At 39.7% G+C, this 15,157-nt stretch overlaps 2 protein-coding genes across 5 annotated transcripts in view; one reads left to right on the top strand and one right to left on the bottom strand.

Annotated features, from left to right (window-relative positions):
- CPS1 (carbamoyl-phosphate synthase 1) overlaps positions 1–15,157 on the bottom strand; it is a 354,353-nt gene that overhangs the window by 174,793 nt on the left and 164,403 nt on the right. The window lies entirely within an intron of this gene.
- The window catches only part of LANCL1 (LanC like glutathione S-transferase 1), a 37,158-nt gene continuing 29,073 nt past the window's right edge, over positions 7,073–15,157 (top strand). Inside the window, exons 1-2 of one of the 2 annotated variants that reach the window (XM_025441639.3) lie at positions 7,073–7,410; positions 11,240–11,357. In XM_025441639.3, the coding sequence (XP_025297424.1) occupies positions 7,330–7,410; positions 11,240–11,357 (199 nt within the window). In that variant the 5' untranslated portion in view covers positions 7,073–7,329. Of the gene's footprint in view, positions 7,411–8,777; positions 8,897–11,239; positions 11,358–15,157 lie in introns of those variants that run through there. The other variant, XM_035711027.2, reaches the window with a different exon arrangement.

The following is a 15,157-nucleotide window of genomic DNA, read 5'->3' as shown; positions in this document are numbered from 1 at the left end:
CCCAGGGGTTGGGAGGATGGCAAAGGAGCCAGCTCCTCCCTGCAGCTATAGACCCTGTCGCAGCCCCTTCCATTGGTACCAGGGTCACAGGCTGACCTGTTGTGTGATCCCTTCCAGATGATCCTATATGGCAGTAGCTGAATTCTTGAAGTTTCCTTCCAGATCTAAGTTACAGTGCTGAATTCATAGTGCTCTATAGGAGCAGCTTTGCCCACCTCTTATTATAAACTAAACTTCTCACATAGTTACTCGCCTGTGCATTTGAACTCTTGTCTCTCATGGCAAATAGAAAGGGAAAAAAGAAGTACAAAAAACGTGGCTACCGGGCAAGTCAGAAAATTTTGAAGTTTCTCTTTTAAATAACTGAAAAGGACCTGCTGCGAGGCAATTCTGAAGCTTAAAAGAGAGACAATATGAGCCACAGTGTCTCTCTGTTGGTGACTTTCCCCTGCCAGGAAGTAGGACTGCCCGATATGCCAAAAAAACACCTCAAAATGGGACAATATTTTATGGGCCTTTGGCAATACATCATCTCCATTCCATAGGTGAGTTTTATATGGTTGACTGGGGGTGGAAGAAAATGTAATCCTCCTGATTAATGATTCATTGCTGCAAGAAGGTTGCTCTGGTAAGGGACGCTTTCCATTTCTACCTTCATTATGCATTTTAAGCATATAGAGAAATGGAGACCTATGTATTTTAACAATGCAATGTAGGTACATACTTCCAACAACAGAGGACGAATCCTGTTTTTCATTTTGCTTGTAAAGATGTGTGCTAACAGAGTTGATCAAGATCCCTTCTCAAACATTAAGTACAGAGAGGAAAAGACAGTTTAAATGTCTGTACACTTTTTACCAACTTTCTGTACTCACAGTCTTTAATCTAAGAAAACCCCAGCATACCTGTGTTTCACATGAAAGCGGCTCTTGCCCAGCAGGTACATTTAGAGAAAAGAATCTGTCAGCACACTAATAATGGTCCTGACAAGGGAGGGAGGAAATGTTGCCAGCACCATAGGAAATACTATCTCTGGAAAATTAAAAGTGTACCGTAGTGTGTAGGGTGTGTGTGTGTGTGTGTTTATGCTCTTGTTTCCTTCACTGGCAATAGCTCCTGTCAATCCATGAATTCTCCACTATGAATGAAATAGAAAATTGCTTCAGTATTAAAAAGTCCCAGCTGGATGTTAAACCAACAGCATGGTGCTTTTAAACTTAAGCTTAGATAACTCTTGCTTTATGCTTCTTAGGGCTGGAAAGGAAATAGGGTACTCTCCACAACACATGCAATACTAAGGAGAAAAGCGGAAAAAGTAACAGCTATATGCCTAATTTTGTGTGTATGTTTTGTTTTGTGAAGGGGAGAATTTTCTAGAAAAAAGAGACAGAGGGGCATCTGGGTGGCTCAGTGGTTAAGCATCTCACTTTGGCTCAGGTCATGATTCCAGGGTCCTGGGATCAAGTTCTGCATTGGGCTTGCTGCAGTGGGGGGCCTGCTTCTCCCTCTGCCTATGTCTCCGCCTCTCTCTCTGTCTCTCATGAATAAATAAATAAAATCTTAAAAAAAGAAGAGTAAAAAGAGAGAGACTATAGAAAAAAACAGACTATCAAAAAAAGACTATAGATTATAGAAAAAAGAGAGACCTTCTCTCTCAATGACCTAGTTGCCAAGAAAGCTCTAGGGAAATTGTGGGAGGAAACAGAAGGTGTGGTTGCTAGGAGGTCAGAGGGAAAGGTAACATCAACAGAAAGATAAGCTGTTGCCCCTTTGATAGCAGACACATAGTAGCAGTTACTAGAACTGCCATTATGCACTGGAGCCACCAACTGGCCACCAAAATCAGTCTTCCTTCTTTCTTTGTGACTGGACACTCAGCAGCTCAGCAAAAGACTTGATTTCACAGCCTTCTGGACAGCTGGGCGTGCCAAAGTGACTAAATCCTCATCAGTGGAATAATGTAGAAGTTTTGGTTTCCACTCCCGGGCCTGGGGCTGAAGGCAAGTGCACCCCTGTGTTTAACCGACCTTCCCACAAGCTGGAATACAGATGTGCCATGACCAATGAGGACCTTACAGACAAGGATAACACACTGAGGGAGGGAAAAACAATAAGATGAAATGAAGAGAAAAATAAACATATTTCACTGATTATGCTTTTGACCTTCTTTGTAACTAGTATACACTGTAACATTTTGAAACTAAGATATCAGAACAAAACTAAAGAGCTCTCAGATCATACCCATTTTCTCAGTTTAATATAGACCTTACCAGATTTCTAGAGGTATTCTGTTCTAAAAGCAATAATACAATGAGTATTTCCTGAGAGTTTACACAAGGTACATTTACAAAATGAAAGAAGTAAAACTCTAATATTTTTTCCAAAAAAAATTATTCTAAATTTATAAAAAGATGGAATGGGCTTTGAAAAATCATCAACAATCAAAACTCTATTGACCATAAATGTGTTCAGCCACCATAGCCACAGATGAAAATAGTACTGTTATGGGCAGAATTGTGCCCCCCTCCCATACATGCATATGTTGAAGGCCTAACTGCCAGTACCTCAGCGTGTGGCTATACTTGGAGATATGGGTTCTTCAAGAATGTAGTAAAGGTGAAATGAGGTCATTCTGCTGGGTACTAATCCATTATGACTGGTGTCCTTACAAGAAGAGATTAGGAAACAGACACACAGAGATCACGCAAAGACACAGGGAGAAGACAGCCATGTGCAAGCTAAAGAGGCTTCAGAAGAAATCAACCCTAATAAGCCTGGATGGCTCAGCAGTTGAGTGTTTGCCTTCGGCCCAGGGCATGCTCCCGAGGTCTGGGGATCGAGTCCCACGTCAGGCTCCCTGCATGGAGCCTGCTTCTCCCTCTGCCTATGTCTCTGCTTCTCCCTCTGTGTCTCTCATGAAAAAAATAAATAAAATCTAAAAAGAAGAGGAAGAAATCAACCCTGCCAGCACCTGTATCTCAGATATCCAACCTCCGGAACTGTGAGAAAATCAACTTTTGTCGTTCAAGCCACCCAATCTGGCTATCCTTTGTTATGACAGTCCTAGAAGACTAATACAAGTATGTCTACGTCAAGTATTTTTCTTTTGAGCCAGAACTAAGGAGAAATTCTTTGGGTTGCTTCTCTAACAAAATGAAACAAAACAAAAGAAATGGGTTTTACATAATTTCTAGTATTTCAGATCTATGGGTTCTTCTGACTAACAAAGAGAGAACTTGCTCATACTTTGACTATATCTGAACCTTCAAAACAATTCTGTACCCTCCCCAAAATAAGTCTGGATCCATGCCTTATGCTATATTCAAACTCCAAAGAGGCTACAGACCTAAATGTAAACTTAAAAAGATGATAAAATAAAATGCAGAAAGCCATCTTTGCAGCCTAGGAGTAGATAAAGACTTTTTTGGACATGAAGCTAAATCCTCAAATCACAATGTCAAAGTTGGATGAGTTTAACTGCATTAAAATGAAGAATTATGGTACAAGGAAGGATACCCTCGAATAAGCTAACAGACCAGAAGAGATTCTGCAACATCTAAGGCAGAAAAAGATTAATATCTATAATAACTTGCTCCCCCCACGCACAGGCAAAAAACAAAAACAACTCCTGCAAATCAACAAGAAAATAACGCAATACCCGATAGAAAAATGGCCAAAGGATATGAGCCAGTAAATCTCAGAGAAAGGCCAGATGTCTAACAAGCAAAGCTCAACATCCTCAGCAACAAAAATACTGAAAGTTTAACCATCAATGATATGTCCACGTTGCCCATTAGAACTGCGAAAACTAGAACATTAGATAATAACCAGTGTTGGAGAGGACATGGGAATGACAGAAACGATTAGATACTATTGGAGGGGAAATAAACTAGTCCAATAGTTCTGGAAAGTATTCTAAAGGGACAAGGGAAACCAAAGATAAGATGTCCTTTGATCCAGCAATCTACTTTTGGGTACAGTAGTCCACCCTTACCTGTGGAAGATTCGTTCCAAAATCCCCGGTGGATGCCTCAAACCACAGGTAGCTCCGAATCCTACATATATTACATATTTTTTTCCCTAGGCATATATACCTAGGATCAAGTTTAATTTATAACTTAAGCACAGTAAGAGGTTAACAGCAGTAACTAATAATAGAGGAGTTATAAAAATATAATAAAGTTATGTGAATGTGGTTTCTCTACGTCAAAATCTTTTCTTGTATTATATTGTACTGATGCTCCCTCTTCTTGTGATGATGTGAGATGACAAAAGGCCCACGTGGTGAGATGAGGTGAGAATGATGCAGACGTCGTGAGGTAGAGTTAGGCTATTAATGACCTTCTGATGATTCCTCATAAGGAGAACCCTCTGCGTCCAGAGCAAGGCTGACTACGGGGGGACCGAAAGTGCGGAAAGCCAAATGGCAGATGAGGGTGGCCTGCAGTGTTCATCTCAGGAATACTCACATCCAGATCCTTCTGAAAACATGTGCCTGGCTATACCTGGCCGGTTATTTGTGATGTGGAAGTGAGAAACAATGCCCATCCTCGGGGGGAAGGATAAGTAAAATGAGGTGGAGTTCTACTATGAAAATATTACACATTAACTAAAACAACCAACTGTACGCAGAGCAACACAGACCTAGGTCACAAGCTCTGGAGTATTTGTAGCACTATTCCACTTATTACAAGTATTCATGATATATTTTCCAAAGATCTATAAATTAAACATATTGTGGTGATTGCCTTCTGGAGGAGAAGACTGGGTGGGAACTGGGCATTAAGAGAAAAATTAAAATAGACCGATAATGTTATACGAATACACCGATAATGTTATATGAAAAACCAAGGAGTATAATTAGTTCATTTCTGCACCTGAGATTTAAATACAGAAGCCCATACAACAAAAACCTCCTTCCCCAGGTTCTTCCTGAATTTCTTTCTGCACATTATTTGAGCAAGCCAAATCTTCAACGAGGAGGACACTGGAATTATTTAGACAGTTGCCGAATCTTACTAAAAGTTGTTGGTCACGCTATCTCAATGTTCACAAGCCAGGGGCAATTTGTTGCTCTCCTCCTCCCCACAAGGGATATTTGGCATTTGGCAACAACTGCAAACATTTTTGGTCATACCACATGGGAGTTGGGTGCTACTGGCACCCAGTGGGCAGGGGCTGGGGATGCTGCTAAACACACTCTAATGGACAGAATGGTCTTTGCTCCCCCAGCAAAGAAACATCCCTTTCCAACTCTCAATAGTGCTGAGAGCGAAAACCCTTACACTTTTTCATTGCATTTTCCATTTACCTTCTAAGATCCTTGGGAGGCTGCCTTGCAAGCTGACCGAAGATCAAAGAATGCTCCTTTCCTTCAAGATGCTCCTTTCTTCTTTCCATCTTACTCTTCTACTTACTCTTTTTCCATCTTCCCCCTTCCATTCGTCTTTTATTTCTGCTCAAGCACAATCTACTGTCTTGGTCGCCTCTCTCCCTCTAGTAGTCATTAATCTACTTAAATGCCGCACTGATGCTAATTGCTCATAAAGACTGTGAACGAGATAAACTGATAGCAAGCCATTAATAATTAAAGAAAATTAATTGATAAAATGCCTCTCAGTCCTTTTCCTCTTCTTTCTTATGAGTTGCTCTACCACACATCCATCTATTAAAATGGGAAGAGTACCAATCGGAGATTCACTGAGGGCCTCTACTAAATCTTCATGAATTGGGTGAAAGCGCTAACAAATGTCTTAGAAGGCTATAGTTTAGAAAAAAGCAAAGGGGGGGGAGTCAGATGTAGACTGTGAGAGGGCAGCCACAAAGGGACAATTTCAGGCCAAGGTGGGGGTGGAGGTGGGGATTGAGCTTCACCGGTTGAATGGGTTTTTTTGTTGTTGTTTTTGTTGTTTTAAGATTTCACTTATTATTTGAGAGAGAGAGATAGAAATAGTGACAGAGATAGCAGGAGTGGGGAAGCAGGTCTGGCTGAGCAGGAAGGCCTACCTGGGCCTCCATCCCAGGACCCTGAGGTCATGACCTAAGCCAAAGGCAAATGCTTAACCAAGCGAGCGCTCTGGGAATTCCATGTTTGATGCCCCGAGTCCTTCACTGAAACAAGAGGAAGGAAAAAGAGTAGAGACAGTAACTCTTTTTTTAACTGCATTCCAGGATTCTCTCAGCCACAGACTGGGATTAATATGTACCCGGTGGGAGTTAATTGTAAAGGAAAGGACTGATTTTCAGACACTGGAGACTTAAACATTGAACTTCAATGTTGCGGATATCCTGCTCTGTTGGACTTGGTCACTGCAGGTCCATGTTCAGGTAGCCAAGGATTCAGGTAGACACAGCATCAGGGCCCACCTGAGGCCAAGGAGCAGATCTGACTTCTGGAGTCTTGTGTTTTCATGCATTTTCCTTGAAGTTTCGGTTGCCCTTGGCCATTCACAGCTCGGCCTCGGGGGCCCTGGAGGGCGAATTGTCATCACTGTCTCCAAGGGACCCAGGACGCAGCTCTTCAATATACCCTGTTTTTGTTTTTGTTTTTGGTTTTTTGTCCTCCAAGCTGCTAATGCTGGCAATGGTGTTTTGTTTATTTTCTTCCCTTTTGCTTTTCCGGAAGCAAAAGACAAAGTCTGGAAGGTCTCTGCAGACACATCATCCTCCCGGATTTCATTCAGTCCGAGCAGTAGAAATAGGAGTATGTTCAGGCCCCGAAGCAGCCTTTTTTGTTGTTGTTGCTCTCCAGATAAATTCCTAATTCTAATGAATCATCTGCACTTGAATTAGTTTTTCTTTTTTAAAAAAAAAAAAAAAAAAAGAATTAAAAGAGAAGAAAGGTACGGGAATACTTGGCACGGATGCCCATCCCCGCCCCCGCCCCCGCCCCCCGCCCCCCGGGAGGAAGCACCCGGGCCAACCCTTTCGACATCACGCTACTGTCTCTTTAACAAACGGTACATGGGAAGGGGGCGGGGCTCCGGGGAGTGGGCGCTCCTGATTGGTCCGGCTGGCAGGAAGTGGGCGGTGAAAGCGTGGCGGCTGCCGGCGTCCGAGGCCGCTGCGTGAGAGGCCGAGGCGTGGCCGGGCGTGCGGGCGGCTCGCTGCTCCGCGTCCGGGGAGCAGAGCCGAGGCCGCCGCACGGGGTCCCTGTTCCGCGGCGCGCGCTGGGCCCCGGCGGCCTGCTCGCGGAGGTGCAGCTTCCCGGCAGCCGCGCCGCCGTGGGCCCTGGGTCCGAGCCTCCCCGCCCGCGCGCTGCTCCGCCGAGGCCCCGGGCTCTGCCCCGCCGCTTCCTTCCCTCCGCTCTGCAGGCTCGCCTCCGGCGTCATGGCTCAAAGGGCCTTCCCGAATCCGTACGCCGATTTTAACAAATCCCTGGCCGAAAGCTACTTTGATTGTGCCGGGCGGGTGAGTGGGGGATACCCGCGCCCGCATCCCTGCCCCCGGGGCCTAGCGTGGAGAGGAGGAAGGGAGCAGCGTCCCCCTTAGGTCGCGTGTTATCGCGAGATGCCGCTGCCAGCCACGGGGCCGGCTCTGCGACTCGAGCACAGTCCTCGTGGACAGGGGCTCCGTCATTGAGCACTTAGAGCCTAAAAATTGGCGAATGTGTCTTTTTTTTTTTCTATGCAATTGTGGTTTTTTTTTTTTTTTTTTTTTTTTTTTTGGGGATCAGTTGAAAGAGAGGAGAGCAGGCCCGGTGGGATGTCCCCTGTTCCTGCCTTAGGTGTGTGTAGGAACCTGGGCAGGTAAACGAGGACAGCAAGAAGCTGGGATGCGCGGTAAAGGCAGCGTTAAGCTCAAAGTGCTAAGTTACAATGTGGGGACACAGGCCTGAAAATCGCCCTAGTGTTGCCACTTTTTGCAGGACATCCCCACAGCTGGGGGGGGCGGGAGGGAGTAACAGTGTTATTTTATTTTATTTTACTTTTTTATTTTTTTGTTTTATTTATTTTATTTTTTATTTATTTTATTATTTTTTATTTTAATTTTTTAATTCAACTTAATTTTTTATTTTAATTTTTTATTGTTACTTTCTTTTATTTTTTATTTTATTTATTTTATTTTTTATATATTTTACTTTAATTTTTTATTTTATTTTTATTTTAATTTTTATTTTATTTTGTAATTTTGTAATTTTTAATTTTATTTTTATTTTATTTTATTTTATTTATTTTATTTTTATTTTATTTTTATTTTATTTTGTAATTTTGTAATTTTTAATTAATTTATTTTTATTTTATTATTTTATTTTATTATTTTATTTTATTTATTTTATTTTAATCATGTTATTTGTAAAGCACTGAGCAAAAGAGAAGCTGATTGTAACATCCCCCAGGCCTGTGTTTTCTCATGCCTCTTTGAGTGAACCTAATCAAGAGGAGATGCAGTTCTTTCTAAGAATACCCAGCTGAGAAATTCTAGAGTGTGTTAGGTCAGAAGAGTGACCTCTTTGAAGTGCACACACATTTTTTCAATTTAATTTTTTTTTAGTTCTACCAGTTTATATCTACTAGACTCGCCATACGAAAAGCATTTCTCGTGAGCCCTAAATGGCCTCAGAGCTCTCCTACCTGCCAAGTTAACTTGATGTGTGGCTCTTTTGGTTCTTCCCTTGAAACATTTGTCACGATGGATTCATTTTACATCAGTAATGCAAGTAGGAGGATGAAAGAGATGGAGAAGAGTTGTAGGATAGAAGGGTGCCAAAGTGTGTGTGAATCTATAGTCTGATTTTTTTTTTTTTTTTAGAGATTTTATTTATTTATTTATTTGAGAGAGAGAGAGACTCTGAAGCAGACTCCACACTGAGCACAGACTTGGGGCTCAGTCCCACAACCAGAAGATCATGACCTGGGCCGAAACAGTTGGATGCTTAACTGACTGAGACACCCAGGTGCCCCTGATTTTTTTTTTTTTTTTTTTTTTAAAGACCAAACTTGAACCACCTAAGCAAAGCTTCTTAGAATGATCTTGATGTCATATGGCTTCCTTTTGGCCATTTGGCCCTGTGTTCTGTCCAGCTCTGTAGACCCTAAAGCTGAAGTATTTTGTCCGGTCTTGTTGGAGGGAGACCTGCTGTTTCATGCTTACTTGGCAAAGAGAGCATGCCTGAGGGTTTATCCTAATGACAGACGCCTTCAATAAAATAAGCTCACTATTCAGGCTGTTTATAAATTAAATGCTTTTACAAATTTAACCATTTCCAAGGGAGAAAAAAAGATATTCAAGAATTTAAACTCTGTTCCAAAAATAACAAAGTAATTTATTACCTAACACATGGTTTGGGACCAATTCCAGAAAGAAACTAGCATACCAGTTCTAAAATTGTTTAGTGTTGAACATCAAGGTTCAGACCCTAGAGATCTGTCCTCCTTAATTGGTTAACACAGACGTTGAGTAAGGAGTGTTTTCTGGCATCTATCATAAAAAAAAAAAAAAGGGCTTTTGGAGACTCTGCAAATTATTGCTAGAGTTTGAATAATTTTGTGGTCTGCCACAAGCAATCAGTATTCTAAGGCAGGTCACCTTTATTAAATGCAATTATGTGACAAATAGAAAGTAACTTCTGTTCCTGAGGCTGAGGTGTTCTCATTCTGGGTCTCAGAGTAAGGCCCGGCAAGATGATAAATTATCCATGATCTATGAACAGAAGATGACATGTTCTCATGTAGATATACTCTTCTATCTAGTTGAGATTCATAGACCTTTTATATTAATATTGAAGTACGTTTTATCTTCCTAAATGTATTTTCAAGACTTATTGAAACCTTCACCTCTTGGCAGAAATTATTAAATAATGGGAGTGTGTCCGTCAGACAGTCTGGTTTCTTCTTCAGAGTGTGAAATAAGGGATCATTGTGGTGTTTCAGAATCAGTCCAGATTTGGTTGATAGTTTGATTTGCCTTATCAGAGATGCTCTTCAGAAGTAAAATTTAATATCTTTTATAATAATTCTGACACAACCTGCTTTCTTTTTTCAGGCTTAAGATGCCCTTTTTAAAAAATGAGATTATGTTAACCCTTTTTAAAAAAAGGAGATTATGTTAACAGGTAGTAGTTTTTATAATCAGGTTTGCAGGGTGAAATAAAATGTTTGTGCCCATGTAATATTCCCCAACACTGTTTTGAAATTTTACTGCTTTGCAAAATCCAAGTCTGGGAATTATAGCAGGTTCCTAAAATTGTTGAGGGATACATTAAAGTGACTTTTTATGACACTTCATGATTCAGGGTATACAGAACTTGCAAAATATTTTTCAGTAGCCTTTAGGATGCATAACAGTGCGTTGGTGGGCCTCCGTATGGATGTCACTACCCCCACAGCCCCAACCTTCATAGGCTTTTTAATCCATATCCAAATTATTACTTGTTATAGACCCCTGGACTGCTTAAAATTGTAACAGTACTAACAGTTACATCTCCGGATGTAAATGATCTCATTTGATCCTCAGAGTACCTTTTGACGTTGGTGGGGCAGGTGTTATTATCCTGACTTTATAAAGGTAACTGAAGCATAAAGAAGTTATGAGTAGAGTGAGAGCACTCAGCTAATAGCAGGTGCTGAGAGCTAAGAGCACTCAGCCTCATTCATTGGACAGTATTGATGAAGCCCCTCACTTCTCGGCTAGGCACTGTGCAGGCCTGGGTTTCTTGATGCTAGGTCTGATGTTCTCTCCACTCTGCCCACGGCCCCTGATATCCATGAATTTATTTTGACTTTCTTCTGCTACTTGTACAATTTTTAAAATTTGTTTATCCGTTTTTTGCAAGTGGATTTTTAGGAACGTTGACCCTCATTTTTTTTAAATAACTAAAGCAATAATGAATTATCATTAGGGAATTATCATTGCTGCCTCTTGAATGGCTGGAAAACAGTGAACATCTTCTGATTTGTGCTGAATTTATTAAGATGACTTTTATTATAATAAAAAATATCGATTTAAATAAGAGATGCTCCCTATTAGATGGGAATTACTGCATGCCACCTTTTCATCAGCAGTCTATTTTAGTATTTAATTATAAATCTTATGTAGAACATTTAAGTTAAAGAACGTTTCTTGCATTGAGTAGGAAAATGTCATAGCCCTTTTAGGTTTTATTAATTTGTCCAGTTTCCCCAGGCAGAAGAAGTGGTTTAAGTGGAAAGGAAGTGCTCTCCTATTTTTGATAGCCTGTAGTCCAGCAAGTTGAGTGGTCCATATTTTTTGATATTTGTTTTCCCTTTAATATCTACAGCTGACTCCTGAGTTCTCACAACGCTTAAACAATAAGATTCGAGAGCTTCTTCAGCAAATGGAGAGGGGCCTAAAGTCGGCAGACCCTCGGGATAGCACTGTTTACACTGGCTGGGCAGGTATGAAGTGCTCACCTTGAGTTGGCATAAGTATTGTAGACAAGAGCCAAAGCGTTACCTTTTGAGCTGACTGAATGGGACACCCTTAAATGCTTCCTGCGTCTGTATATGAATTGTTGCTTCTGGGAGAATGCTGTGCTCTCAGCCTAGCTAGAGGCCTCGGTATCTGGATTTTTAACAGTGCTCTGAATTTAGGGCAAGGAATTCATACCTGCCACAAATTTGGATGGCGGCTTGTAGAAAGAAAAATTGCTGTTTAGCATTACATAATTTGGAGATGGAATTACAGTGGGAAGAGTTGGGAAGAGTCCCAGAATATAGTGTGTGAAACAGAAGTAAAGAAGTAAGGAGAATGTATCCACAGAAAATAAAACACACCCAGATGTCTCTTTAAAAAAAAAAAAAAAAAGGAAGTTCTCACCTAATACATATCCATACATCAACATAGAGTAAACCGGAGATTCTGTGAATTATCCTTCTGAATAGTCATTGCTGGTTGGTTTGCATTTACTGTTTTCTAGTCATTGAGAGGCTGGAGAAAGTTTGAGAAGAAATAGTAGATAGGTGTCAAAGAGGTGAGAGACAAACCAAAGAGGGAATGTTGAAGAACTTCAGTTAGTTCGCTAATGTAGACAGACCGAAAGATAGCTTTGTAATCTCAAGGATGCACAGTTGAGAGACTCCGTGTGTTCCAGTTACACTGAAAAGGAGATAAGGAGGAACAAGTGTTCAGCTTAAGGAATTTGAATTTGACTTTAAGGCATTGGTGCTTGTCACCAACACACAGATTTCTGGGCCTCACGATGGAGCTTGACTTCGATTTTGAATTAATAGTTGACAATGTTAAGAAAAACCATCAATCAGGCCCTCTACTGCCAGGGCTATTTGAAAAACTAAAGGTTAAATAGAAATGGAAATAGGAAAATTTCACACCAAAGCAAAATGCAATTGTGTTTAAATTTTTGGCAGTATGAGTTAACAGTGTCATCTCCTTTGAATGCCAATGTCCTTCAACTTTTTATATTTAAGTATTTATGATACTTATTGCTGGCTCTTGAAAGCAGCTTATGTGGCAAGAGTCTTAGGCAAATTGGCATACTAGGCAGTTTAGGCCGTTTTATGATATAGCATAAAATCTTCCAGATAAATTTGCTAATGGCTTTTGAGGCAGGGGTCCTAAATGTCTCTTAATTGAGCACTGTTAAAAAGCCATTATTCCCACATAAAATGGACTGTCTCCTTCAATGTTACCGTAAATAAAATGCTTTTCTTCCCTGCTAGTGTTCAATCTAGATAGCATGAAACCGAATTGCATAAGAAACTAAAGCTAATTCAACACATAAAATCATGTCGATGCCTTCTCTTCCCATTATTGTATCTTACTAAGTATGAGCTCTTTATTATTGCAATTTTATCACCAAAAAATGCATTCATAAACATTTTGACACAAAAATATTTGCTGTTGTGTGTCTAAGCAGTGTTTACATAATGATGTGTAGATTTGTATGTTATTTCGTGTGTTCCCCATAGTGTCTTCCAAAGAGTGATACCTTTTGGAAAATAAGGATTCTCTTTAATTTTGTTCACCAAATTTAACTTTGGTCACCAAATTTAGTGTCATATAATTGTAAATATTAATTTGTTGTTTGCTCTTGTTGCTAACACGTCCAAAATCATACTACTTTGGGAAATGCTATTTTAGAAAACCTTTAAAACTTGATCACCTTCTAGAGCATTGGTACTTATTGAGCATTTGTTGTCAGTCTACAATGAAAGCTTTTAAAAGTTATCATTATGTACTTTGAGAAAACTTCATGATTATTATTAAGTAGAACTTTAAATTACCACCTATTTTGTTAAGTTTCATTCCCCAATAGGAGTATGATCTGATAGTTAATGCTCATTCAGAAAGAATTAGGATTTAGAATAGGATTAGATTCTGTTGCATATACCCAAAAGAATCAAAATTAAAGTGACTTAAATAAATTTAAAAAATATAAATAAATAAGTAAATAAAGTGACTTAAATAAAAGTTTATTTTTTCTCTTATGTAAAAAAAGGCCAGTGCAGTCCAAAGTTGATATAGAGGCCTCAGGATGTCAATAAGAACCCAGATTCTTTTCTTTCTACTTCATTATCCCTCAGCCACTGGCTCCTACCTCTTGGCCAGATTGCTGCTGAAGATTCACGGATTACATCAACTTCTCAGGCTGCAGAAAGGAAAAAGCGGTGGGGAAAAAAGAATGCATTCTTCCCCTTTTAAAAGACTTCTTGGAAGCCCCATTCAACATTTCAATTTTGCTTGCTTCTCATTGGCTGGAACATAGTCACATGGTCACACTTAGCAAGGAGGAATAGTAAATGTAGTCTGTTAGCTGGAGTTAAGTGCATGTGGGGATAAGACCTAGCAATCTCTGCCATAAGTCCTGTATGAGAAGAAGAAAGATCCTTTTTCTTATTCTCCTTTAGACAATGAGCCTTCATTTTTTCCATCTGCAAAAAGATCTCTAATGTCTGTCCATTTGGGAGGAGTTTTTGTCTATATTTTGAAATTTCTTAAGCAATATTTTGCCCGTTCTGTGTTTCTAGGGAGACTTAACATATGGAATTCGTTTCAAGATACAAATTTTTCAAAATTTACTCATTTTAATTTTTTTCTTTTTAATAAGTATTAGTCGTTCATAAAGCCTGCCATCGGAAGGACGTATTGTAGGAATGCCAAATCATAATAATTTTCCTAGAGTTAAGTGTAACTTATATCAAGAAAGGGACTACAACTGGTTCTAAACTTTAATACTATGAAATGTTCACATTTTCTCAGCTTGACTAAACAGTTCTCTGCCTCTCCTTTCCACTTCCCCTCAAACTCTTGTTTGCTTGTCACAGGTTATAAAGTCCTTAATTTGTTTGTACCACGCATCAATCCATAGTAAACCCATAATCATGTGATTGTGTTTCTGCTTCATGACAGTAAAAAAAAGCAACAGAGCTAGGCTGCCCAGCTTCATAATACCACATTCATGCTATGACTGTAATTGCCTCAGTTGCTCACTTGATCTTGAAAGTGAAAGAGTTTTAGTGAAGAGATGAACTACTGTGTGTTTTTAATATTCCGTATGTACTTAAAACAGAAAAATTGGACTTCCATCATTTTTTCCCATTTTATGTCTTTTTTAGGAAAAAGTTGAAACTAACAGTGACAAGGTACTTAGTAGAATTTCTGTACCTCTATGTTAGATGTTTTAGAAAACACTGTGTGCATAATGCTTTATTGGTAAGAGTGATATGTATAGGTTTAAATAAAAAGAAGAAGCGAATCATTGCTGTAGAAAGTACATTCACTTTACAAACTATTTGACAACTGAAATTATCTTGGTTTTATTGTAAAATGGGAGCAGAGGATATAACACAGTGGCGAGAACAGTTAACATAGGCTTTTAATAGGATTCAGACATCATTTTCACTAAAGCCTACATATTTACTCCTATGGGTTGCCACAGTGCAGTTTTATAACCTGTATTCCTGACTTTTACCTTTTTTTACTCATAACAGAGAGAGAAAATGCCTTGACCCTTCGAAAGAAAAGAAGGGAGAAATTTTCAAACCTTGCAGCTGTCTCATATTGGCCAATGAGGCAGTTATGGCAATATATTGCTCTGGGGTCTCATGCTTATCCAGGAATGAAGTATTGTGAATAATAAATTTTGCGGACAGTAATTGAGAGTTAAAAAAATTATTACTGATGTTCAGAAACAAGAATTCAGTAATTTAATAATAAATATATTCAGTAAATTTTAGTT

Source organism: Canis lupus, chromosome 37, assembly GCF_003254725.2.
Source record: "Canis lupus dingo isolate Sandy chromosome 37, ASM325472v2, whole genome shotgun sequence".
In the NCBI taxonomy this organism is placed as follows: Eukaryota; Metazoa; Chordata; class Mammalia; order Carnivora; family Canidae; genus Canis; species Canis lupus.
Note: the sequence above shows the minus strand (reverse complement) of the source record. Positions and strands in the feature narration are given on the sequence as shown.